Source organism: Strigops habroptila, chromosome 9 (assembly GCF_004027225.2).
Source record: "Strigops habroptila isolate Jane chromosome 9, bStrHab1.2.pri, whole genome shotgun sequence".
Lineage (NCBI taxonomy): Eukaryota > Metazoa > Chordata > Aves > Psittaciformes > Psittacidae > Strigops > Strigops habroptila.
This window is the reverse complement of record NC_044285.2, coordinates 1,005,093-1,031,474: the sequence shown is the minus strand read 5'-3', so window position 1 is coordinate 1,031,474 and position 26,382 is coordinate 1,005,093. Positions and strand designations below refer to the sequence as shown.

General features: G+C 55.5%; 1 protein-coding gene across 13 annotated transcripts; it reads right to left on the bottom strand.

Annotated features, from left to right (window-relative positions):
- Nucleotides 1–214: 214 nt before the first annotated feature.
- TLE3 (TLE family member 3, transcriptional corepressor) lies at nucleotides 215–26,139 on the bottom strand. Of its 13 annotated transcripts, none has more exons than XM_030497669.1 (21): nucleotides 25,838–26,139; nucleotides 25,323–25,480; nucleotides 25,125–25,225; nucleotides 24,961–25,024; nucleotides 24,016–24,060; nucleotides 16,071–16,133; nucleotides 15,586–15,690; nucleotides 10,095–10,299; nucleotides 9,126–9,142; nucleotides 6,843–6,962; nucleotides 6,569–6,619; nucleotides 6,247–6,402; nucleotides 6,026–6,158; nucleotides 5,454–5,635; nucleotides 4,756–4,832; nucleotides 4,330–4,579; nucleotides 3,941–4,188; nucleotides 3,125–3,272; nucleotides 2,440–2,590; nucleotides 1,743–1,819; nucleotides 215–1,517 (listed from the first exon to the last, which is right to left on the bottom strand). In XM_030497669.1, the coding sequence occupies exons 2-21, from the start codon at nucleotides 25,344–25,346 to the stop codon at nucleotides 1,410–1,412; spliced, it is 2,325 nt and encodes a 774-aa protein (XP_030353529.1). In that variant the 5' UTR covers nucleotides 25,347–25,480; nucleotides 25,838–26,139; the 3' UTR covers nucleotides 215–1,409. The 13 variants fall into 13 exon arrangements, with proteins under 13 accessions (XP_030353529.1, XP_030353536.1, XP_030353527.1 ...); XM_030497676.1 differs by having other exon boundaries at nucleotides 10,095–10,296; nucleotides 15,616–15,690; XM_030497667.1 differs by having other exon boundaries at nucleotides 5,439–5,635; nucleotides 25,838–26,138.
- Between the last annotated feature and the right edge of the window lie 243 nt (nucleotides 26,140–26,382).

Below are 26,382 nucleotides of genomic sequence, written 5' to 3'. Positions count from 1 at the left end.
TCCTCCATCCCTCCTCCTCTCCCCATCTCCAAACCAGGCAGCTCGCCCCTGAACCCTCAACATTCTTCTTCTTTTGGACCAGATTCAAACAAAAATAATCCATACAAATGCAGTATAAAAATCCTCTTCCATATGCTACAATAGAGGGCGAGCGCTTCTGCTACACAAATACTTTTATTTTTCCCATTATTTCTTTTTTTTTTTTTTTTTGTCCTTTTTTTTTTTTTAAACCCTTTAGTACAAAACGCTGAGACACAGGCCTGGGGGATGGGAGTGCTTCATGGGAACCTATAGACCAGAGACACAAGACCATAGAATAGCCCACAGGACCCTACCAAAGCACCAGCCCCTTTCCCCCCACCCAACCACACACAAACCCTACTTGTTAGTAAACTTTTGCTTTTAAAAAAACTGTATTTTAAAGGTTATCAATTCTAATTCTTTACTTTCATTTGAATACAAAACACATAAGTTGCTATTATCTTTCGTGGCTCCCTGAGCTGAATTTTTACTATGCTTTCTTTGAAATCACTCCTCATTGCTTCTGTCCGAAGACCAAGAAGGGCTTGCGCAGACGATCCCGCAGCGTTGGGCTTCCCCTTTGCTTCAAACATACGAGCACAAAAAGAAGAAAAAAAACCCAAAAAAAAAAAAAAATAATAAATCCATATATAAAAACAAAAAGGTGATTGTGTTGCTGATGTCCCGTCAGTAGCCGAGGATGCGACCGAGTCCCCCGCGGTCCCAGCAGTGTCCCACCATCACTAACACACCGAACAACGCACGGGGACGACAGTAGGAACAACTTTCACCAGTGGACAGCTTTGCTCAGCCTGGATCCGCGCTGCAGGGCCGAGGCACATCCCAATGGATGCGGCCCAGGAATGGGGGGGGGAAAGGAGGGGGGAAAAAAAAAATATAATAATAAAATTGCCACCACCAAAACCATCAGTGGAATACAATTACAGCAGACGAAAATACACAACTAGTGTACCGGGAGGGGTCCCCCACCCTTCCAATGCTATTTACTAGTCCGGTATTTACATTTTTCACAAGTCTTATGCAGGATGCACCAAAAAAAGAAGAGGATAAAGTCACAATAAAAAAAATCAGTCCTTTATAGTGCCACCAAAGCGCAGACGGAGAGAACCAGAAAACCAAAAATAGAATCCAAAATAAACCCCAAAACCCTCAAACCAAACCAAAAAGAAATCCGTTTCGGGCTTCAATGTGTGCCATAGTTGCAGACCTCCAAATAAATCCGTGTGTATTGAACGCTGGGCCCGCGCGGCAGAGCCGGGCTGGAGCGTGGGGCTGCCCCATGGCAGCACCCTCCGAGCCCCCCGCCGGCCGCTGAGTCCTGCCCCCGCCGGTGCCAGGAGCTGCCAGCCCTGCTGGGAAATCCACCCTTAGTAGATGACCTCGTAGACTGTGGCCTTCTTGTCACCAGAGCCCGTGACGATGTACTTGTCATCTGCTGAAATGTCACAACTTAGGACGGACGAGGATTCCTTGGACTGGGAAAAGGAGCGGGGGAAAAGAAAGAAAACCCATCAGTTTAGTTTCCTGGACAACACTGTGCATCACCCAGCAGTATCCGTGCTGGTGGTATCACCACATCCCACACGTTAGGTACCAAACTGGCCAACCCGAAAGGATTTGCCTCCTCCCCAATGCTGGTAAGCCCCCAGAGAGGTGCTGAGAGCCCACCTGGATGTCCTGCCCCAGAAGCAGCCTCCTACCTGGAAGATGCTCGCTCCGTAGGGCGTCCTCCAGGCGTTGAGCAGGTTGTCTTTTCCAGTACTCACAAACCATTTACCTGTGCACGGGAAACATGGTGTCAGCAGCTGAAATCTGCCCCCATCCAGACCCAGCCCAACCTCCCCCTGCCCCAAGAGGCTTCCGGATGTTTAACCCCACAAATCAGAGATTTTGGAGAAACTCAGAAAACGTGGAGGGGTTTTTTACCCCAGCCCCTCTCCCCACTCCAGCAGTAGCACATGGAGTGTGTGGGACGAGAATGAGCGTGGATTTAGATGAGATATGAGGAAGAAATTCTTTACTTTGAGGGTGCTGAGGCGCTGGCACAGGGTGCCCAGAGAAGCTGTGGCTGCCCCATCGCTGGCAGTGTTCAAGGCCAGGTTGGACACAGGGGCTTGGAGCAACCTGCTCTAGTGGAAGGTGCCCCTGCCCGTGGCAGGGGGTTGGAACCGGGTGAGCTTTAACATCCCTTTGATCCAAAGCAGTTCATGATTCTATGATGTGATGTGGTAATCTAGCCGCAACTGGGATCATTTTATGGTGATAATCTCCATCCATGGGATGGATCCTGCTGGACATCTCCATGCTCAGCCCCTCCATCACCGTGCCATGCACCATCCCATTCCGCTGCAGTTCCCAAAGGACCATTAGAGCCAAATCAGGGCCGGAGCCACTTACCGCAGTAGGCAAACTTGAGGGAGAGGACGCAGCTCTCATGGAGGTGCAGTTGGTACTTGTCGGGTTTCGTGTGGTGCAGCACTTCCACGTTGCTGCTCTCCATGCCCACCGCCAGCCACTCGCCCGTTGGGCAGTACCCCAGGGAGAAGATCTGTGGGGGGACAGAGAGGGGATCAGGGTGGGTTGTACCTGCCTGCACCCCCTCGGTGTCCCAGCAATTCCCACCAGGGAGAGATGACAATCACATTGGCACAGGTGCCCCTCTGGACAAGAGCTCGGGGAGGGTCTGCAGGAGGAGGCAGGGGCCTGGGCAGGGCACCCAGAGCCAGCCTGTAATGCCTGTAGGCATCCCTAGGCAAGCACTGCTTTCCAATGGCAGCAGTCTTGCTGTGGATGAGAAAGTGCTGAAAGAGGAGTTGAAACAAGAGCCAGGGAGCCCCACAGCTCTTATGCATTGAACACTCTTGGGTTACACCTAAAGCAGTGGGGACAGCCACGCACAGAGCTAACAGGAGCCTGGAAAGACCATTTTCCCAGATGGAAAAGCCCCTTCCCACAGCCACGCACGAATGGGCTGCCCTAGCTTCCACGGAGGGATAAACCCACCCATGGGGGCTCCATGAGGCGCTGCACAATGAGACCAGGGTGTTCCCCCCCTCCTAGGGCTGAGGCACCCTGTGTGTACCTGGGAGGTGAAGTCGTGCTGCTGGAGCTGCCGCCCTTCCCGCAGGTCCCAGGAGCGCACCGTGTTGTCCAGACCCCCCGTCCACAGCTTCGTACCGTCATGCGAGATATCTATGCAGCTGGCACCGTCTGTGTGGCCTTGGAATTGCCTTCAACCAACAGAACAATGCAAATTGTCAAAGGGAACACTGGCACAAAGGCTCCTTCGAGGGATTTCCTGCTCAGACTGCATTTGCGAGGCTTCTCCACACCAAGGACACATGGAAATCTACCCAGGGAACATCCTTTGCCGAGGCGCACCAGCCTGGGCTCACTTATAGACAAAGCATCATGACATGGAAGCCTGGAGAACAGAAAGCTCCAGGGAGACCTTATGGTGGCTTTTCAGTGCTTAAAGGAGGCTTATAAGAAAGATATTTTTACCAGGGCCTGTAGTGATAGGATGATGGGTTTAGCTTTAAACTAAAAGAGGGTAGATTTAGATCAGATGCAAGGAAGAAACTCTTTACTATGACAGTGGTGAGGCGCTGGCACAGGGTGCCCAGAGAAGCTGTGGCTGCCCCATCCCTGGCAGTGTTCAAGGCCAGGTTGGACACAGGGGCTTGGAGCAACCTGCTCTAGTGGAAGGTGTCCCTGCCCGTGGCAGGGGTTGGAGCTGGATGAGCTTTAAGGTCCCTTCAACACAAACCAGTCAGGATTCTGTGACTTAGATAACATGTTCTGTCACCATCCCCCAGATCCTCACAGCGAACCATGGCCAGGAAGACCCCAGTGATGGAGCAGAGGAACCCCTGGTGCTCACATCCCTCGTGCTCACCTGACGAGCGTCTGGTTGTGCAGGTCCCAGACGGCGATGTTGCCGTCGCTGCAGCAGGAGAAGCAGACTTTGGCATCGGGGCTGATGGCCAGGGCGTAGCAGGCGGGGGCAGAGGAGGTGAGCTCGGCCTTGATGCGCGGTGTGGGGGACGCCAGGTCCCAGATGGTGAGGGTGCTGGCCTCCCCTCCGACGATCAGCGTGCGGCCGTCAGGGAGCAGCTTGCAGGAGCGGATGTAGTTATCTCTGTTCTGGATGGGGACGAGACATTAGGAGTGGGGCAGAGAACGATCCACCGCATTAGGGATGGGAAAGCAGGGGGGTATGCACTTGGGTACCACAAGCAACCCGCTGCGGGATGCTGGCTCATGAGGGATGCTCCATCCCCTTACCAGGCAGTCCAGCTGGGAGATGGGGCTCTTGCTGCCTGGCTGGCTGATGTCCCAGATCTTCACGCAGCCCTTGCCGCCGGTGTAGACGTGCCTGGTAGGGTTGCTGATGGTGACGGCACACACCACCTCGCCGTGGCTCAGCGTGTTGATCTGCCGCGCGTGCCGCGGGATGCCGGGACCCGCCAGCGCGTCGTGGGGAAAGGGCACGGGCTGCATCTGCCCGTCCGCGCTCACGTGGAAGGAGTAGGCTCTGATGGGGAGAGAAGACAGAGGGTCAGCCCAAAGAGGGAGGTTTGCTGCAAACCCAGCCAACAGGTACTGCCTTGCTGGAGGCTGAAGGCTTTGCCAGTGAATCCCCCCCAGCTCCTCTTCCTCCCGGGAACACTCATCCCCTCCCCAGCGCACAATAGACCAAGAATTGCTTACGGCTTCCCTCCAGGGATGGACGCCAGGCTCGAGGGCAGCCCAGGGGCTCTCATGGGTGGGTGTGGGTCAAAACCAACCTGCCAAGAGACACACGGATGTGGGTGAGGCCGCACACGAGCTGGGTACATGAACAGTTCCCCCACCGCAAGCCCAGGCTGGTGTGGGGACCCTCGGTGGCTCCCCTCCTTTTGCCTTGTTTGCTATTTTTCACCTGGCATAAAGGGGAAGGATTGGGGAATATGGGGGTGGCAAGGCGCTGGCACAAATTGCTCAGAGAACCAAAGGTTTGGGGTCTGCAAGGACCAGCATGGGACATGCTCACCCTCCCCATGCAGTTCCCAAGTCCCCCATCTGCAGAACCCCCCCATCCCTGCATTAATGGCAGCGTTTTCCTTCTTGTTTTGACTGTTTTGCCTTAAACCACACAAATGAGTGTTTAGAAAGAGTAATGGGAAGGGGCTGTTTAGTGGGTACTTTGCATGCATGGGGTAAAGGATAAACCCCAGTGCAGTGCCACATGCGCTCCAAACCCAGCACCCTTTGGCCAATTCAGGATGTAGCCGGTGAGGAGCCCATTTCCCAGCTAACAAAGGGGAGAACCACCCCCCCCCAGCCCCCCTCCAGACCCTCCCCACACCCACCACCCCCCGGGAGCCAGAAAAGGAGCTAAAAGTGCTACGTACAGCTCCAAAGCTCACCATTGGCGACCGGCCGTAGGCAGCGGCGGCGGCGGCCGCGGCGCTCATCTGCGGGGGGATGTTGTGCAGCCCCGCGTAGGCGCCGGGGCTGGTGAGCGACCCGTTCATCTCGTGGTGCCCCATCATGGCGAAGGGAGCCGCGTAGGAGCCCGCGATGGAGATGGGCGTCCGCAGGGCCGAGGCTGCGGAGGGATGGGGACACGGTCAGGGGATGGAGCGCACCAGCATCCAGTCCTGCTTGCCCCAGAGAAGGTGCAATGGATGGACCTCCTTCCTCACCCCCCTCTGGCACAGGGACCACATGAGCTGTTTGCACCCCATCCTGACCTGGGTTAGGCTCCTGATTACCCCGGAGCCCACCAGCATCCAGCCCCACGCACCCCAGAGAAGACAATGCAACGACCAGATCTCCCTCCTCACCCTGCCTCTGGCACAAGGACCGCTTGAGCTGCTGGCACCTGGATTAGGTCCCAATTAAACCTGACCCCTCCACAAATTCACCCAATGGAGGGCATGGGTGAAGCTGTGCTGGGGATAATAGCGGAGAGGTGGCACAGGGGTCTGGTACCCACCCAGAGGGTCCATGCCGGTTGGTTTGCCAGGCATCGGCCGCAGCCCCGGGGTGCTGCTCGTCCCGGGGGTCGGAGCATCATTCCTTGGCGTTGGAGTGTTCGACTTGAGCCCGGGCGTCGACGATTTGTCATTCTGGATGGAGAAAGAATGAGAAACAGGAGGGGTAAGGCTCAGGCACCGGCATCCGCAGCCCGGCCCCCTGGCAGAGCAAAGGACGTACGTGGCCCAGGTCCTTAGTCTTGGAGGAGGGAGTGCTGCTGGAGGAGGCCACCGAGGCCGGGCTGTTCGGTGCATCCCCCTTCTTCAGCCCACGGGCTTTGTCTATGCCGTTCTCCGGGGGGGAATGGGCTGGGCTGACCCGGGGGGTGGCGGGGTCCTGTGAGATAAGAGGAAGCATTGGCACCCCGGCAGCGGAATGGGCTCCCTCTGGCTCCTCTTTCAGCCAGGAATTGGGCTGGTGCCAGGGGGGCCCTAAGGCATCGTCCCCAGACCCCCACCATGCAGTGGCGAGAGGAGCGGACCCAAATGCCCCCATAGCTCACCTCATTGGAGACGTCCACCACCAGGTCATCGCTCTTGTCACCATCGCTGTCCTGAAACACAACGTGAGTTACACCCTGCAGAGAGCTGCTGAACCTGGGGTGCGGGCAGCTGAACCGCCCCAGCAGCATGACACAGGTCACCCACACCACATTAGGAAAATAATACCCAAAACCCGCTTTATCCAACCCAAAGCTCTGCCTGCACATGTGCCTTGTGCCACCGGGTCCCCAGGGATTCCAGCCCCCCCATTGCCAGCTCATTCCTGCCACTCACATATCGGCTCATGCTGTCCTTCTCCTCTGCTTTCCGCTTCTTGGAGTCGATGCTGTAGTCAGTGGAGCTCCGATGCTTCTCGCTGGCTCTCAGGCTCTCCGAGGGTGAAACAGAGTTATTCTGCAGTGACAGAACAAGCTTTGGAGTTGGAAACAGAAACAGGACCTCAAAGGAGCAGCTCAGAGTGTGCCACAAAGAGCCCTCCAGCCAGCCCTGATACGCACCCAGCCCACCACACTAAGGAGCAGGGGACAGGGTCCAGCCTGTACTGGAGGATGGTCACCAACAAACTGAGCATCACTCTGAGCTCATGCGGCTCCTTGCTTATAGCAAGGCTGCTCCTGGGCTCCTGAGCCTATTTACTGCAAAAGCAAGCAGGAAAAGGCCAGGTTGGATGGGGCTTGGAGCAACCTGCTCTAGTGGAAGGTGTCCCTGCCCATGGCAGGGGGTTGGAACTGGATGAGCTTTAAGGTCCCTCCCAACACAAACCATTCCATGGTTCTATGAAAGAAAGGGAGGAGATGGTGGTTGTTTAAGAAGGCAGGAAGCTGCCTGCAATTGCAGCAGCTTCCAAGAACTACAGATGGATGCATGGAGAGGGAAAGCTGCGCTCCCCTAAACCAGCCCCATCTTCTTCATCCTCTGCCCCCCATGGGGATCTCCAGAGCTTCACCCCAGCCCTGGCACCCACAACAGCCTGTGGGTGCTTCCTCCAGCATCAGCAGAGCTGGGGGGCGGGCCTCATCCCTGGCTTTCATTAAGAAAGCAAAGGAATCACTTCATCCGAAGGGCACCCAAAAAAGAGTCTGGAAAAATCCACATCCTGGGAGCAGCAGAGCCCAGCACCCCGGGGATGTGTGTGTGTTCCTGTGCTCCCTTCAAGGGATGAAGCCCAGGAGATGCTGGCATTCCAAGGAAAGCTCCCTGGCACACTGGGATCAAACATGGCAGCACCAAACCACGTTGAGAGCACCCAGCTCTCACCACCCTGCATCACAGCCATCAGACACACCACCTTCATTTCACATCTCGCAGCAGCGCCTGCCACCCCTGCTAAGCAGAAACATCCCTTAAGCTCCTCTGCCTGCCTTTCTTCCCCGGCTGAAAGGAAGAACTAAAGCAGTTCATGTTTCTCCTCGGTACCCAATAAGCAGCTTTGGATAACACCGAGGTCTTTCTTCTCAGGCAGTCATGCTGAAAAACCTCGCAGCTACCAGAGAATCATGTCAAGCATTTAGAGGCATCGATCCATTCAGCCCGCCCTGGCCTGCTGCCAAGCAGCTAAATATTTTTTATTGCACAGGCAAGGCTAGGAAAATATGAATGACTAACTCTGATTATCGTGCGCATTAAACCTCCGCCGGGAATACCCCGCCGTTTACTTTATGGATCGGGAACCTTCCCATCCCCGACGGCTCCCTCCCCGCTGAAGGAGCAGGTTAATGATGCCCAATTCCCCTCTCCCCCCTTAAATAGCACTTTTCTTCCCATCCGCCCCCAGCTCTCAAAAGACTCATTTGTGGGCTCAGGGATGGCAGGAAATCACTGCAAAGCCGCAGCTCAGCCGGGCTTTGTCCTGCCGGCTTTTCCCCGAGACAGGAGCATTGTGTGCCCCGGGTTCAGCCCCTCGATGGGGAAGGCAGCTCCCCGCCACCCAAAACCAAATCCACCACCCTCTCCATCCAGCTCAGCCTCTGCCCCCAGCCAAAACAAGCACCGAATAACCCAGCTGGCACTATGAGCACCAGGACGTGAGGGACACCACTAAATCACAGCGGTGCTGGAGGTGCCGCTGCCCTCCACCACGGTTATTTAGCTGGTTAGTTAACTGCTTGACCTTCCAAGTCCTACTTAACACAGCGTAATAGCCAAACCCATCCCGCCAGATTAGATGACCCAAGATAATAGAAGAGTGATCAGGAATAAAATAGCTTTCCTAATCGCCCAAGGATTTTGTAGCCGCCCAGACTTGACTGCGCTCATTCACAGGGCTTAGGCAACTGAAACCCAAGCTCCAAGCTCTGTGGCAATCAAAAAGATTTAAACCAAATCTCATAACCAGGCTGGAGGAGGCAGCTCCACTTGCCCCGGTGCAGCCAACAGCCCAGCAGCTCTTCCATTCAGTATAAGGGGTTTTTTTGCCATTTTAGTTCTATTGAGTTAAACAGGCCCGGTGCAAAAGGCATCCCTGAGCTCACAGCCACGAGCCTTTTAGAACAATAGATAAAACAAAACCACACAGCCATAAGGAAGCGAGAAAAACCAGGAGGAAACAGGACTTACTGCACTTGAGTCTCGCTCTTTGAGAAGAAGCCGGTGTCAGAGGTGAGGTCGCAGCCAAAATAAAGAGAAGGCAGAGAAAAAAAGCGAGTTAGAATAAGTCTTAGAACACAAAAATAAACCCAGAGGCTCCTGGTTGCAGTCTCCTGCCTTAACTCAACACCTATCTGGGCTCTCTTTGGCTTTGCTTCCAAATTCCCATCCCCTGCCCCTTCCTTTTTATCAATGTGATTTACTTGGGGCTCAGCCATTCCTCTGTACACAAACAGCCCCATTTTCCCTGGGAATATGAATGGAATTGGATCATTGCTACCAATAGTTTTCTTCTCACTGGCTTTCATGGGGAGGAAGAGCACCCCAAATCCACCAAAGAGCCCAAGAGCTTCAGGAGTCATTGGGTAACTGCCCTGCAAAGGGGTGTATTAAGGGGAAGGATCTCAGATCTTTGTGAATTAATGGGCAGAGGGATTTTGGAGGAGAACCTGCAGCACTGCTGGTTTGCAACTGAACTCATGCATCATTTTCTGTTCTAAAAGACTGTCTTATCCCTATTAATAAAGAAAAACCAGCAAGTCTGCTAGTGAATATTGCCAGTTTCCAGACCATCAAAGGTCTCTGACAGTGACGGAGAGGAGGAGGAGGAAGGCTGCTTTGCCATTCCCCATATCTGAATGGGGATGCAGGATTTGTAGCAAGACTCCCTCAAAGCCTGTGAGGGCTCAAGCCTGTATGCAGACTCAGGGGCAGACAGTGGCATTCCCAGGGCAATTGCGTCCCTGCCTTAAGTGAGTGAGGAAAGTTGGAACTGGATGAGCTTCCAAGCCTTCCAACCCAAACCATTTGCTGATTCCATGATCCCACAACAGCAGCAGCACCTCCCTTGGCACTGAGGCTGATTCAAGGAGTTTGAGCATCACTGGGGAAAGCTGCATCCCTAAAAGCACAACCCACCCCCTGAATCCCCTCATTCACCTCTGTGGTCCAGGTCATGATGGTTCTTCTCGTCCTTGACGGCGAGGTGAGCCTGGCTGCCCAGGGCGCCGAGAGCCAGCAGCCCCGAGCTGCTGCCGGTGACCGGCGGGATTCCCGGCGGCTGGAGCCCCGAGGGATGTGGCGGGAGCTGGACCGGGGGCCCATGGGCGGCGTGGGAGAGGTGCTGGGCCTGGAGCTGCTGCTGCTGCAATGAAACCACCAGTGAGCCGGGGAGGGGGCAGCAGGACCAGGGGGATTGAGGCATTGAGCCATGGGAAGGGGCATCCCGGTGATGCCCCGGGAGCTGCCCTGCTCGGTGCCTGGAAGGAGAAGCCCCATTAGCAAGAGGGATGGAGGGTGCCCCGTGCATGGCCCCGGGGGATGATTCCTGCCACCTATGACACTGTTGGATGGCACCAGTGCCCTGGGCCAGACTGTTGGGTCGTCATTAATACAAGGTAACTCACGCCATCACTGCGGACATGGCTCGTTTTGCTGTTCAGTAGGTATAAGTGGAAAGAACCCCACACCCAGGATGCATAAAGCAGCTCTGGCTGCAGTGCCAGCTCCCAAACCAGATCAGAGAAGGAAACATCAAGTACTCGACGGCGAGAAGAAAACTGGCCCCATCCTGCACCCCGCTGCTCTAACACTCTCTGCTCCAGCCACAAGGCTGGATCACAGGTCCATCCTCTTCCCAACCCTCAGCCTAGCCGGGATGGTGACAACCCCTGGGGGTTTGGGGAGCCAGGAGCTCTGGGTATCCCAGCACACATGCATCCAGCCATGGGAATTGCCTGCTCGTTTTTAACTGGAGAAAACCTGAACTACAGCTTTGGGGAGAGGAAAGGAAAACCAACACATCCCCTGCACTTCCAGTTCAAGCACACACATGAAGAAAACAAGCTGAAACGTGAGGTTCTATCAATCAACATCCTGTCCTCACTGGTGTCACTTCCAAGAGCACCAGGCCACCATTCCTGCGGCTCCTCCACCACCAACAATCCAGACAGGAGCATCCCAGAGCTGGTGATCATGTTTCCAACCCTCCCGCCTGCACCAACAGCCACCTTGATCAGGATTTCCCTCTCCCTGGTACCACCAAACACAGAGGAAGCAGTCACCAGAGCAAGAAGCTTTCTAGCCAGTCAGGCTGTGCATGGAGGAGGATTCCATGGGTTGGTGAGAGGACACGCTATGGACCCACATCCCTGCACAGGGCACCCAAAGGGGTATGGGTGGAAGGAAAGCAGGAAAGTGCTTGGAATTGAAGGCCAGGTTGAACGGGGCTTGTAGCAACCTGGTGTCCCTGCCTGTGGAACCGGATGAGCTTTAAGGTCCCTTCCAACCCAAACCAGTCTGTGATCCCACAAACCCTTGGAGGTTTGAAGGGGCTTGGTCCAGCCACACAGCCAGGGAGCACAGGGCTATAGCCACGCTATCATAGCACGGCTCAGCCCAAAGCACAGCAGCAGGAATACACCAAAATACCTCCCAGACATGCAGGACCCTCCATTCCCAACACTTCCATCAAGGAAACTTCCAGCACATCTTCCCCAGTGCTGCAAAGGGATGCACCTGGGTGTCACCAAATCAGGGGTGACCCCAACACAGCCTGACAGGGCAGCACAAATCACTGCAACACAGCCCATAAAACACGGTGGGAAAGCACCAAGAGAGGGTTTAACCCGAGGAATCAATCCCATTTTGCATGGAAAGTGCACTTTAAAAGCTTTCCTGCTGCCCTCGAGCAAAGCTGGTACCCCCCAACACACCAGCAGCACCCTTAATGTTCTAGCAGCCCCCCAAATGCCCATGGTGCAGCAAGCAGCTCTGCTGCAGGACACAGGCCAGGCTCAGATCTGCTGCAGCTCCAGGCAGAGGAGATGCATTATCTCCAAACACAGGTTCTTCTGGGCAGCGCAGAGGTCTCAGCTGTGGCAGAAGCCAAATGGAGAAGGCAATTAGGCCTCTGCAGTGCTGTTATAGGAAAAGCATAAATCATTTCATCCTCAAAAGCAGCTCTTTGGCTTCTGCTGGGCTGCTCCATCCACAGGGCAGAGGAGGGGAAGCATCCTCAGGATCTCCATCGGAGGAGGTGTCCTCAGACCAGTGCATGTGAGGCAGCAGGCGACGAGACCTTGCTGGCTGGGTAGGGGAGGTTGGTGCCTTGATTCCTTGCCATGCACATGTGCCAAGATCAATCCCTCCAACACCAAAGCGAGAAGAACCAAGCCTCAGCTCCTGCTGAAATCAATGAGGCTCTTTACAGTCCCAGTTTCCTGTGGTTTCCACCCATTTAAGCGAGAGGCAGGGCTGGCTGTTACATCAGAGCATCACCCTGGGAACAGCTCCCCATGGTTTTCCAGCACTGTACACTCCTCTCCTGCAAGCTTTCCAGCAGTGCCCATCCTCATAGGGCTGGAATACACCAAGATCCCATGCTTTATCCACAGCAATCTCCAGCTTCCGCGGTGGGCAGAAACATCTGCAATGCAAAACGCTCCTCCAGGAGATTTCCACCACAGGACAACCATCCCTTACAGCAGCAGGAGCCCAGAAGAAGGAAATGGTCTCATGGATCCACACAGCAACACTCCAGCCCGATGATGTGGATGGGACTACGCCAATGCAGTGACCCTGGGAGACAACGCAGCTCCACCACAAGCAGGAAGGATCCTCACCCTGAGCCTCACCCTCCAGCGGAGCAGGAAACAACTGGTTTCTTCCTCGTTTTTAAGCTGCCAGCAAATACATCCAATGGCTCGATGAGCTGCGGGGTCTGAGCCTCCTGCAGCAGCCCCGCTCCAGCACAGGGTATAGAAATGAAGACACAAGACACAACATCCCACTGTGGCCCAAAATAACGTTTAAAGGTGTTTATCTCCCCTTTGGCAGGCAGGAACCGGTGAGCAGAATCCATGTGGGAAGTCTCCTCACTGGGCAGCTCCGGTTTGAAGCTCCATCTGGCATCAGAGCTGGGCTGCCCACAGCTCCATGGGGTAGCAAAGATCACATCCCAGCAGCATTGCTTCGTGTCTGTACATGTCAGCCCAGGAGCGGTCGATGCACATCCCATGGGAATCACATCCTGGAGACTCCATGGAGGGGGATAAAACCCATCTGGGACTCCACGGCGCAGAGGGATGCAGTGAAGCTCCTCAGTGATGCTGCTCTCTCGGCATCATCTCTGCTGGAAAAGCCACCTTCCCCGCCCTGCCCCGTCTTCCCTTCCCTGGAAAAGGAAAACTTCACCACCCAAAAACCACTCCTGCAGAAGGGATGGGTGCCCCGTGGCTCGGGCAATGGCAAGGACAAGGCAGGGTGCCACCTCTGAGCAGGATCAGGGTCCTGCTAAATAGTCACACACAGTGCAGCACATGCAAGGATTGGGGCAGCACCCCCAGGCCAGGGACCCTCCCAACACCACCCTAATGTGCCCACACTGAATAAGACCCACTCAGGATGCTGCACAGGGGTTCTCCTCTGCTGGCAGGACCCCAAACCAGGCTGACATCCCCGCAGGGCCAAGGACATCAGCCTGCAGCGAGGGATTAAGGGCAAAAATGCTGCAAAGCCAGCCCTGGGTGACCTGGTCTAGTGGAAGGTGTCCCTGTCCATGGCAGGGGATTGGAACTGGATCAGCTTTAAGGTCCTTTCCAACACAAACCATGCCATGATTCCATCCCAGCCTGGGCCAGGCAGGAAGAGGTAGCTGGAGATAGACAGTCACAGAGATGTTTTCCTTCTGGGGTCCCGCAGCATGTGCCAGGCAGATATGGTGAAGATATGAAGAGGTTACAATTGACAAGGAAGGCTGGGAAGGAATATCTCATACGTAGAGTAGTTTTAATTGGATTATGTACATCATGCTTCATGCCTTTGTTAACCGATTTAATGGTTCACCACTTAAATTCAGCACTTGCGTTAAATTTAGTAAAGTAGCCTAATCATTTCCAGAGCTATAACCAAATCAAGGGCTCAATTTCACAGGAGCCTGAAGCAGAGGAACTGTGAGACAATGGCCTAGATGCATAAAATTAACAGTTCTTGACCTCAAAAGGGGCAAAAAAAGAAAGGTTTGAATGATTTGGTGTCGATCCTGTTTGCAGTACCTGCACCGAGATGTGGTGTGGGGTATAAATAGAATCATGGAATGGTTTGGGTTGAAGGGACCTTAAAGCCCATCCAGCTCCAATCCCCTACCATGGGCAGGGACACCTTCCACTAGAGCAGGTTGCTCCAAGCCCCTGTGTCCAACCTGGCCTTGAACACTGCCAGGGATGGGGCAGCCACAGCTTCTTGCTGCAGGGCATGGAGGGGACACAGCAGAGCCACGTCCCCCCTGCTCCAGCGCTGCCTTCCCATGGGACACAACAGCCTGCTGCACGCACCAAGGGGAGGAATTCCACCTGCCCCTCCTGCCCGTGCCGCCCCGGCGCTCCCCATAACTCCTGCCTGCGGGAAGTTCATCAGGCAAAGCGATTAAATGGCTGGGTGCTTAATGACGGGGATGACACTCGCTCTGATCTGAGGAAGCAATTACCTTGGAAATGGGGGTCACGGGCCCCGCTCGTTCACCTTAATTGAATTCCAATATCTGCCTGTAGCTGCCTGGGCTCCAGGCTGTGACTTACAGCAGCTCATCAAGCCGAGCATCCCCCTCGCTGGCTGTCTCTGCCATGGGGAAGATGCAGGCAGCAGCACAGTGCTGCTTGCCCCCCATGCACAGACCCTATGGGATGCACTCCCATAACCAAAGCTTTCCTCAGCCCCAAGGGCAGCAGGAGCCCGGAGCACGATTCTGCACTTGGTGCTACCCATAAACCCAGAAAAATCCTATATAAAGCAATAAATGCAGAGAATCACAAAGATCCTGTGGCTTAAGAGAGAAGGGCAAGGAGAGGAAATTAAAAATCAGTATTTCCTGGAAAACAAGCACCTAAAGGCAGAGGAGCCCTCCCCAGGATGCTGGCTGGGGACACCCATGTCCCAGGGTTAAGCAGCTCCAGAGAGCGGGTTCACTGCAGGACTGAGCCCATCACAGCAATGAAAGAGACAACAAAAATTGTTACGTCTTAGGGAACAAAACCACCCAAAATCTGTGAGAAAGAGCGCAGTAAGACGGGAGAGGGTAAATCAGTGCATGGAACAACAACAACTCCATCAAGTTTACAGCACATTCCACATCAACAGCCCACACAGAGACATGCCTGGGCTCAGGGGGTCCGGGAGGGCTCCACTCCCCAACCTCATGGAGAACATGGAATTTGGCTGGTGGAGGCTCCCGGGGCTGCATTAGCACCCAGGAAGGGGGATGCCCCATTTCCCTTGATGCCAAATTGGGGGAGTCTTGGTGTTTTGGGGGAGCTTTGGTGGTTTGGGGGATGCTGTGGGATAGGGGAATGCTGTGAGCTGCCCTTTAACCCCGCCTGAGCGCAGGATTGCCTCTGGTTATGGTAAATGATAGGAATAAAAGGGGTATACACACGGTGAGAGGCAGATTGGGAAGTCCACGTACCCCGATGATAGCATTCAACTCCGTCATTGTCACTTGCTTGGCACGCTCAACAGCCTGTGCGACTTGCTGTTGGTGCTGCGGGGACAGAGGCGCACAACCAGGTCAGGGCTGGGTATGGGGGCACCGACCCAAGGCACAACCCCCCCCCCCAGAGATGGTCACCCCCTTTTGTGGGTCTATATTCTGCCCCGGAGAGCAGCAGCTCTATGGATCACAGAGTGCCAGAGTAGTCCCTTGCAGCCTTTTGTGCCCCACAGGCTTAGATCAGACCCCCGCAGCCAAGCAAAGCCCCTCTCAGGGTCCAGCTCTCCCCCACCCCAAGGGGAGCACCCCCAAAATATGGGCTTGGGAGCAGGTCTGTGCCTCCTTATAGGATCGCCCGATGGCTGCCTTGCTGGGGAACCACCCTGAAGGAGAAGCAGCATCCCCCATCCGGGGTGTGAAAGCGTCCTTACCTCTTGTGACAGAAAAGGCATGATCTGGGCTAAAATCGTGTTCAGTCTTTTAGCAATTTCTGTCTGGAAAGAAAAAGAGGAAGAAGAAAAAGCAGCAGTCAGCACCGAGGGAGCTCCCGCGGGCTGCACGTGGCTTCCCGGCACCAGCCTCTGCGTCCCCTCCTCGTCCCTTCCCGTGCGTCCCCGTCCCCTCCCGGCCACACAAGAGGAAGTGGCAGCTCCCAAAAGAGGCAATGAAACCGCCTTCGTGCATCCTCTGTGGTCACCAGCGCAGGGACACGGCCCCGCACCCGGGATGCTTTGACCCCCTTCCCATCACGGGACGCTTTGATCCCCTTCCCATCACTGGACCAAGTGCCGCAGGCCACCCCCAGCAGTGTCACACCAGTCTGGATTTCCCTGGCTTCAAGGAAACACAGCCAGGCGCTAACACAGCTCCGCACCCTCAGAGCGGCTGCTGCTTTCCAAAGGGTTGGATCACAGAATCAATTCCACACATTCAGCCGGGATCACGCACAGGAAACAACCCCTGACCATCCACTCCCAGCACTCATTGTGGACATTGAGTTCCTTCAGAAGCAGCCTCAGCAAACACACACCACCTGGGGAACTGGTGCTTATCCAACATGGAGGGCGGTGGGTGCTGGCTCCAATCTCAGCACTGCCAAGATCTCTCCCCACCCTAAACCAAAGCTCTTCAGGTTCCTCTCTCCATCCTTACATCACGCTCAGGAAACTCAATCCGTAACCATTGACACCCATCAGCTCAACCACATCAGTTGTGAGCTCAACAACAAACCCACGCTGCCAAACTGCGGCTTCTGCAACATCTCCATGAACTGGGAATAGCGTTTTCCTCGAGCGATAACCCCAGCGTGGATGCCGGGAGGTGCCATCCCACCCCGCGTGCCCCATAGATGTTCTCACTCCGCTCATTCAGGAGCCGCCTGAATCCCAAGAGTTAACGGCGGCTGCTCCGGCCGCGGCAGCTGTGAAAACAGCTCCTGGTCCAAGTCAAACACGGCCGGAGCAGCCGCGCGGATCCAGCGCCGCAACAATGGCCGGAGCCGAGCCCTGGCGCAGAATCAAACGCCCAGAAATTCCTTCCGACAGCCCCGAGCAGCTCGTTATCAGGCACACAAGTGATTAACTGGGTCCTGCTCCAGCTTCCCCACTGGCGAGGTGCCTCCTGAGACAGGCAACAGCCACCCCCCCCCCAATCACCGCATCCAGCACCCCGAGGCTTTGCCCTCCCCGAGCCCCACTGCTCAGCCCCATGGTTTCCCCAGGATGTGCCCCACAGCAACTCCGGTGTTTAATGCCAGCCCCTGTGGGGTCTTGACCCAGAGAGGGGCTCTCAGCTCCACCTGCTCTCAAATACCACAAGAAAATCACCTAAATATCATTGTTTGGAGGGAAAAGAACCAGCAGAGACAGGACCCTGGCTTTGAGGAGCTGGGCAATGGCTGGAGCACATTAACAACATCAACCTAACAAGCACAACCAACATGCCCCATGGTGACCATAAGCAAGGAGATGCCCTGATCTCCCCCAGCTAAGACTCACTCCATGAAAGGAACCACTCTATGGAGACCCCACGGACACCGGTGCTCAGGGACCTGCTGCGAGGGGTCCCCATGGACCCACAGCACCCCTGCACGGGGACCACCGGTGTCAGCTCCAAAGCAACAGGGATATTTCTGGCCATCATCTTTTCTGCAAGCACCCGGTGATTGGGTTACACCTGATGCTTTTCTTAGCCCTTGCAGAGGGCAGGGGAACGCGCTGCAGCGAGGAGCAGGCATCTGGAAGTGGCTGTGGTTTGGACTCAGGTTCTTTGGCGACAGCTACCCAAGTGCTGCAGCCACCGGGATTAGCACGGACCCGAAAACCAGGATGCTCCCTGCCCGAAGGAAGGGCTCTGGCACTTCCTCCGCACCCACAAAATCGGGCTGGAAGATAAACGCCACAGAAACAAGGCCCAGGCACACGGAGCAGGAGTGTGTTTGGCACCATGTGCGCCACCAACCACCCTGGCAAAGCCGCCCCACTTCAAAGCGGCAACAACAGCACCGATAACCACCAGGTGCTCACATCAGGCGTTGCCCAGCGATAGGTAAACCTCTTGAAAGGCCTTTTTGGCACTGAGGCATCGATTAGATTATATATAGACTGCAGCTCCATTAAATATTTATTCCTCCAGATGAAGCCTATTGGATTCTGGATGCGACAAGCGCTCGGCGCACTGCTCCTCCAGCACACTGCCTCTCCTCTGAGCTCCTTCTTGCCAGCCCCCAAGTTCTAGAACAAATTCAATCCTTATTTGAGGTGCAAACAGCATGAGCAGTCCCTCCAGCCACGCATCAAAAAGATGGTTTAGGTGCAAAGGAACAAATAGCAGCATCCAAACAGGCCGAGGGAAGGAAGGTGCCGAGTTCTCCCCCAGCACCCTCAAGCACCAACACGTCCAGACAGACACGACGACGTTTAAATCCACATTTAAATCCATTTTTGCCCAGGCTTCCAACAGAGATTTGAAGAGAAACTTTGCGCTCTGCAAAGAGAGAGACTTTCCCACGTGGGATTCAGCGAGCAAGAAGATATTAGATGTCCAAAATATTATGTTTACAACCACGAGGTTTCCTGTTAACATGAGATTCAATCATCTTTAAATATTTGCTCACTTTAACTTTTCCCATTCCGCAGCATATTAAACTCTAGTTGTCCCCATTAAAAGTTTAATCGGGAGCAAAAGGGGATCCTCCAGCACGCCAGGAACAGGGGAGGGCTTCATGCCCAGCACCTTCCCCATGACAGGGCTCATTCATCACCTCACCCTGAGCAGTGCAGCCCCCTGGGCCCCCCCGAGCTGCTCCTGCCAAGAAAAACCTCTGTTCCCGGCTGCGGGTTGCCATGGCAATCCCAGCCTCTGCATCCCTGCATCCCCTCCTGCGCCCTGCATCTTCACTGGACCATCACCCAGACAAATCGGGGGCTGCAAATTAGCCGTGGGCGAAAGACTGGAGGAACTGCACAGGGCACCCCCAGAAAGGCACCCATGGGAACCTCCTGTGATGCTCAACCCAAGCAGCAGGATCATAGAATCATGGAATGGTTTGGGGTGAAGGGACCTTAAAGCTCCTCCAGTTCCAACCCCTGCCACAGGTAGAGCACGTTGCTCTAAGCCCCTGTGTCCAACCTGGCCTTGAACACTGCCAGGGATGGGGCAGCCACAGCTTCTCTGGGCACCCTGTGCCAGCGCCTCAGCACCCTCACAGGGAAGAGCTTCTGCCTCGGAGCTCATCTCAATCTCCCCTCTGGCAGGTTAAAGCCATTCCCCTTGGCCTGTCCCTACAGGCCCTTGTCCAAAGCCCCTCTCCAGGTTTCCTGGAGCCCCTTTAGGCACTGGAGCTGCTCTAAGGTCTCCCCTTCAGGAGCCTTCTCTTCTCCAGGCTGCCCCAGCCCAGCTCTCTCAGCCTGGCTCCAGAGCAGAGCTGCTCCAGCCCTCGCAGCAGCTCCGGGGCCTCACTCCAACAGCTTCACATCCCTCTTGTGTTGTTGCCCCCAGGGCTGGATGCAGGATGCCGACGACAGCTCCACATCACTTGTTAAAAAGGGCCAGGAGTCAGGAGAAGCTGAAATCCCAACTAATCCCCCACCACCCCCAGCCCCTGCCAGGAATCTGACCCGCTGCTGGGCAAGAAACACTTCTGAGGTGGCGTTTTGGAGCGGGGAAATCAGAGAAAGCATTTGCAGTGGTTATAAATCAGGAGCCAAGCTGCACGGCCCCAGGCTGCAAGTGCTGTCACCCGCTCTTAAAATGGCCAGAGCTGCGACCAGCACCCAAAGCACTTGAGGGCAGGAGGCAAGAGCAGGGCAGGGGCTGTGGCATGGTGATAAATAGCTGCAGGCTGGCTCTGCCCGCAGCCCCGGCTCCCGGCCTCTCATCCGTACACCTGGACAAGGCAGAAGGAAGCTTAAAAATAACTCTGCCGGCCGTCACTCATGGGATATGCGGAGTGGAGCTGAAAGGAACAACCTACAGATCACCCAAAGCCCTGAATCAGGGTGAGGGGCAAAGCGGAGCTGTACCATGGTGTGATACCTGCAGCAGAGATGCTCGCTGTGCCCTGCATGAAGCCCATGCACCCCAACCCACACCCTGCACAAACCTATGTGGTTTTGAATCCAATCACCCCAGAACACTGGACCAGGCCACCTCTGATGCAGCCTCAGCAAAGATTTTTGGGCCACACCAGACCAAACTCCAACCTGCCCTTGCTTATTGATTTAAACAGTGGGATAAAGGCTGGAGATGAGGGGCTGAACATGCAGCATCACTTATTCCACCTTTCCTCCTGCAGGAAAACACACCATAAAGACTTTCCACTGTAAGCCTGAACCCACAGAGCAATGGGGCTACCGATGGTCCATGGAATGCAGGGATGTGGCACCAGCATCATCCCATGCAAGACTCCCAAGGAGAAGCACCCACCATGAGCCCCCACCTTTCCCCTTGGCTCCGGAACCACAGGTCCCTCGTGCACACACACCCCAGCGATGGTTCTGGACCACCACAACCCTCCTTCAGCCAGCCCAGGTCTCCCCCAGCACCTCAGCCCTGGCAGAGGGTGGCCGGGGCAGGCGAGGAGTAAATCACACCACCGGTGAAGCACCAGAAGCATTTGTTGAAACCAGGATATTGTCTCTTTAAGCACATGAAAATAAGGCCCTTGAGCAGTGTGGTTCTCACTCCGGCGCACAATTATGGGTACTTTCAGCTGTCTACCACTATTTCAAGTGCTCTCTCCAACCAGGCTGTCAATGGCATGTTGAAAGCTATTTGTGGCTGCTATCGTTATTAGCAAAGTGGAGAGCTTCACTGATGAGAATTAAATTCAGGGAGGGGGTGTGGAGGGGAGGGCCCCAACCCCTCATTACAGAATTACCACCAGCTCCTGGGGGGGCAGAGCTCACTTGGGACCCCCAAAACCCACCCAGGACCCCCAAAACCCGCTCAGGGTTCCCACAAAGCCAAGGGAAGGGAGAGCTTAAGCTGGCTGGCAGCTCTTCCCTGCTACCTTAGGAGACCTGTAGTATCACACTAACAAATTACTTGGCTTCTGAAGTATTTAGCAAATTATTACCTGGCACTCCTCGCTAATGAGACTGATAGAAAGGATATTGTGTTCTTGGAATATTCTGGAAAATAAGAAAGCACGTCTCTATTTCCCTGGAAGTGTCAGGAGGGTTTTAGGTTTGTTCCAAACATTAAGTGCTTTAAACACAAAGTGCTTATGTGGAGGGTTCTCATCCATAAAAACCCAACAGCACCAAGGAGCGGGATGTGTCCCACTTCCCCACATTGAACCGCTTTTGCTCTTGGAATCATTACTCCGATTGCATTCAGTGATTATCCACAGAGAACCGGGCACAAACAATACAGGGATGAAAGTTCCTTTTGTAAACACCAATTAAACTTCAGGAAAAAGGGGTTTTGCTCAGGTTTAAAAGGAAAACTCCCGAGCAGGCTGAGGTTTAAGCCAGGCTTAGCGCGCTCCGTTCGGCAGGAAGGCTGCTGTAAGGAGCGACTCACCGCGTTCTATGCAACAAAGCAGGGAGTCACTTCCTAAATATTTCCTTGCATATGGAGTTGTTTATGAAACTACATTTTTCCCTTAACAAGAAACAAAACAAGAAGAAAGGAAAGAAGAAGAAACCACACGCGGCCACATATGCACACACTTAATATTCAGCGTAGAAGAGATAATCTGTTATATAAGCCCACAGACAGACAATCCCCTTTTGCTTAAAGATGAAGTATCCATCACTGTTTGTCTCGAGCAGATGTAATCACAAGCAGTCAAGTCTGGAGGGCAGGACACCGCATGAATAATTCAGGCACTTGAGTCGACTCGATTGTGTGCAGATAAACACAAGTCAACCACTAAACAGGTCAGCGGATAAACTTGTTTGTTCAGGACTAGCCACCCTCAACCAGGCAGGACCACGCTCTGGGGATGCTGTTTTCAGGGAGGGGGGGGGGGATGAACGCACCCCAGCACCCCCTTCTCCCTCCCTCTTGCCCCATTTCCGCCTGGAAGCATGCTGGGAGCAGCTCGGGCTGCTTTGTTTTCCTCCAGCACCATGCACGCTGCTGTCAATTAACTAACAAGACAGCTTCACCTCCCCAAACTTCCCCCATCAGCCCAGCACTCGGCACGCAGCATATGTCACCAGGAACAACGCAGGGATGCTCGGCACAGGCTGGAATCATCCGGCAGGGATTTATCGGCCGCTGTGTGGGAACTGCCGCCGTGCACAACCTGGGCCAGGGCAGGCGGCTCTGCCCTCACCATCCCCATGGAAAAGTGCCCCTGGGCATCCTGAGGCTCCTCAGTTACCCTCCGAAACCAGCCACAGCCACTTGGCCTCACCTAGCGCCACGCTACATGGTCACGCCACAAGACAGGGTGGATGGTGGATGGCTCCACCACACGCCAACAAAGCCAGAATCTCTGCTGCTGGGCTCTCACCCCGCAGCCCCGACCCTCGCTGGTTTGTGGTTGCCACCACACACATCTCGGGAAGCATCCAGGGCTTCCAAAGCTTCCGTGAGGAGATAAAAAAGCAGCTCAATATCTTGCTGCATTGCTTCAGCATCTCCCAGCGTTTGCTGTTCAACCAGGCAGTCCGTAAGAGGCATTCCCTCTCCCGAGAGCCAGCCGGTACTCCAATCCCTCAGCATTCCCACAGGGTCCACGTCCCTCTGGGCAGAACAGGGACAGAGGCCAAAATCCTGCATTCAGGAGCATTGCTGAGCACCAAGACAAACAGTGCCCGAGGTTTTCCCAAACTGGGATAGGATCCCGGTGCCCATGCAGCCCCCCAAGGACACCTTCATCCAGGCAGGAGGAAGGAAGAGAAAGAAGTCGGGATTATCTGCATGGAACATGATACTTCTGAAAACCTGAAGACTAAGCAGTAATTATTTTCGTTACCCTGTGACTATATCCCAGGGAGCTGAAGGGAAAGAGGAGAAGAGGCCAATTCCCAGAGATGCTGCTTGGAATTTCATCAGCTGCCTCCCGACACCTTCTTACTTGGAAGGAAGATGCTGCTACAAAGCAAAACCACACTGGAGCTGGATGGGGCTCATTTGCGAACGGCAAAGTTGATGTCAACTTCTATCTGCCTTAAGGTCTTAATTAGAACTACTTCTAAAACCAGTAAGCAGCAGCAGCACAAATAATCAGGCCTAATCTCAATAATAACTTTATTCCTTTAAGTTTTACCATCATGTGCCCAGCCTTTAGGCTCTTTAACTATAATCTTATCAAGGGAGCACACCACATTCTGCTCTGGCCTTCTCTATTTTTTCCCTTCAGGCAAGTTACATATTAGAGGAGGCTGAAAAAACCACCCCAAGCAGCACCGAGCATTGCTTCATTTTCCAGATGCAAAGGCAAATTCGTGACATTGAGCAACACACCGTACCATATCGGTATCCCTGAAGATAATTCCCTTCTAAGTCTCACGCTATGGCACAGTGAGTATCAGAGGTATGACCTTAGAAACAGCCGTGTTGTACCAACAACAGACACTGAGGAAGACACAGATCACAGTATTCCCGAGCATTGGGAACACGCTATTCCAGGTACCGACCTCAAGGCAAGGCTCTTTCCACCTCTCCCCATAAACACGCTGCTCAAAACCTCTGTTCTTCCTGAATATCGGCAAAGAAAACCCCCACCAGGCTGCCGTGAACCTGCAGCTCGCAGTGAACCTGCTGGGTGTGAGATCCCACAGCCCTGAATTCCACACTTATTCCCCATTTAGTGCCATCAAGGCATGTTTTAGGTTGAGAAAAGGGCAACAGGAGCTCAATCAATCCATCAATCCATCCCTCCATCCATCCCGATTTCCCCCCCTTTTGATTACTCACCTGTTTGTGCATCTCAATATTCAACCCATAGGACATTTCATAGTACTGGGGGAATAAAAAAAGACATAATAAATAAAATATGAGAGCCAGGAAGAATTTGAATTCATTTACCAGAAGGGATTTGCATAAGGCCATTACCAGAAAGCATCCCAGTCAAAACTGCGCTTAAAGCCTTGGTAGCCAAGGAAATTACACCTTGTAGTAAGGCGTGTTTAGGGGTGACTGGCTGCGTTACACAGGAGGACACTCCTTTTGACTCCTGTTTTCTCCTCCTAAGCTACTCTGGGAACACAAAGAGGCGCAGGGCTGGGTGCAGGCGCCCCGTAGAACAGGTACAGCCCGTCCTGGCTTGAACCCCAGCTTCTCAGCAGAGAAAAGGGGGGGTCTGTTCCCACCCAGGGCCCAGCACTGCTGCAGGGGAACACCCCAATGCCACCCTGCAAGGGCAGAGGGGAGCTGGCTCCCACCTTGGGGCCCCCAAAGACCTAAATTGGGGTAAAAGAGGGGTTTATGGCTACAAAAAAGGGCAATTTCCCCTGGGGGGGGGACCTGGGGTGGCCTAAACCCCCCCATACTAGGTGCACCGGGGCTGCAAAGGGTGTGCAGCAAAGGGAAAGGAGCTGATGCAGCAAGGGGGGGGGTAGCCCGGACCCTGCCAGTAACCCCCCTGGGTACCCCCCCCCCGAGCCCAAGGCCCCTGCTCCCACCCCCCCCCGGGCTCCAGACACCGGCACAACGGGGGTTAACAGGAAACTTGTTCTGGTGCTTGCCGGGTCTCTGCTGCCCCCGGTGCCGGTCCCGGATGGGGGGGGAGGTCTCCGGGGGGGGGCCGGGCAGGCAGTTACGGGGTGCCCCCCCCCCTCTTTCCCCATTCCCCAGCGCCCGTCTGGGCTGGCAGCTAATGACATTTCCAGCCTGATCCGAAATCTGATTAAAGTCTCTTACCATAACGTAATGGCGCTGCATTTCGGTCTTCTCGTTCGCCAGCTTATCATACTCCACTTTCAGGCTGGGGGGGCGCAGAGAAGAGGGGTGAGACCCGGTGGTTGGGGGGGGGCAAAGAGCCGGGGAGGGGGGGGAGTCTGGGAAGGGATTTGGGGGGTGATTACCTGTGATACTGGGCCTGCAGGAACTGGAACTCGTCCTTGATCCGGTCGCAGGACTCGGCCACGGTGAATTTGAAGCCCGGTTGGCCCGGCTGGTGCGGAGCCTGCGGGGAGCGGCGGGGGGAGCGCTCAGCACCGGGGGGTGAACCGGAGCGGGGGAAAGGGAGGGTTCCGGGGTAAGGGGGGGAGAGCGGGACTCACCGGGTGCCGGCCCTGGGGGTACATGGCCGGGCTGGGGCGCGGTCACTGGAGCCCGCCGCGCCGAGCCTCGCTACGTGCGGTGCTGCTGCTGCTGCTGCTGCCGGTGCTCCCGGTGCTGGTGCCCGCCGGCCACGGAGCGCTCCCGGAGAGGCCGAGAACTGGAACAAAGAGACGAAAGTCCGTGCGGGGGGCGGAGGAGAAGGGAAAGGAAGGGAAGGGAAGAGAGGAAGGGGGGGAAGCGGGTCCGTCCGTCTCGTCGTACACCCCCCCCCCCCCCCGCAAAGCACGGCGCCGCCGGGGAGGCGCTGCGCGCCCGCGCCCGGCCACCGCCGGGACCAGGTACCGAAGGGCCGGACCCCCCCGGGTCGCGGCCTCCGCGTCCTCGCACCGAAGAGAAGAAAAATAACCCCTAAAAATAACGAAAAAAAATAAAAAGGGTCCGTTTGGGGTGGGGGGGGGGTGTTTGAAGGCTCCTGCTGGGGCGGGGGGGGGGGGAAGCAAAGCCAGGAACTAACGCCGGAGCACGACGGCCATGGAGGAGAGGAGGAGAGGGGGGAGAAGGCCGTACACATCCGACTTCCCGGGCGCCGCGGGCATGCGAAGTGCGAGCGGTGCCTCCGCCGCGGCTCCCCCCCCCCGCCCCGGGGGTGGCCGTTCAGGTCCGTCTAGCCGTAAGTCCACAAGCCATGGTGCCGCTGCCGGGGGGCTCCGGGAGGAGGAGGAGGGTGGCGAGGAAGGGTCCGGGGGTCCCGGTCCCGGAGCACGCGGTCCGGCCGCGCCGCCGCCGCCAGAGCGCCCGGGCGAAGCGGGGAGGGAAAGGGAGGGAAGGGGGGGGACGAACAAAACCCGGGCGGCCCCTCCGCTTCCAGCCAATAGCGACGCGGCAGGCCCACGTGGGGCGGGGGAAAGACGGCGCTGATTGGGCTTCGCGGGCGGCGACGTCACAATAACCAGCTTGTGTCTGAAACACTGTAGGGAGAGCGGCCACGCCCCATCGCCACGCCCACCAATAAGCCACGCCCCCGACAGGCCACGCCCCTCCCGGTGCTCCCCCCTCCTC

Bases quoted from the DNA above. Each gene is read 5' to 3' on its own strand.
- TLE3 (XM_030497667.1), bottom strand. From the start codon at position 25,346: ATGTACCCCCAGGGCCGGCACCCG. The intron at 25,226-25,322 runs GTGAGTCCCGCT...CGCTCCCCGCAG, and splicing joins ACCCCCAGGGCCGGCACCCG to GCTCCGCACCAGCCGGGCCA. The intron at 16,134-24,015 runs GTGAGTAATCAA...TTTTCTTTCCAG, and splicing joins ATATTGAGATGCACAAACAG to ACAGAAATTGCTAAAAGACT.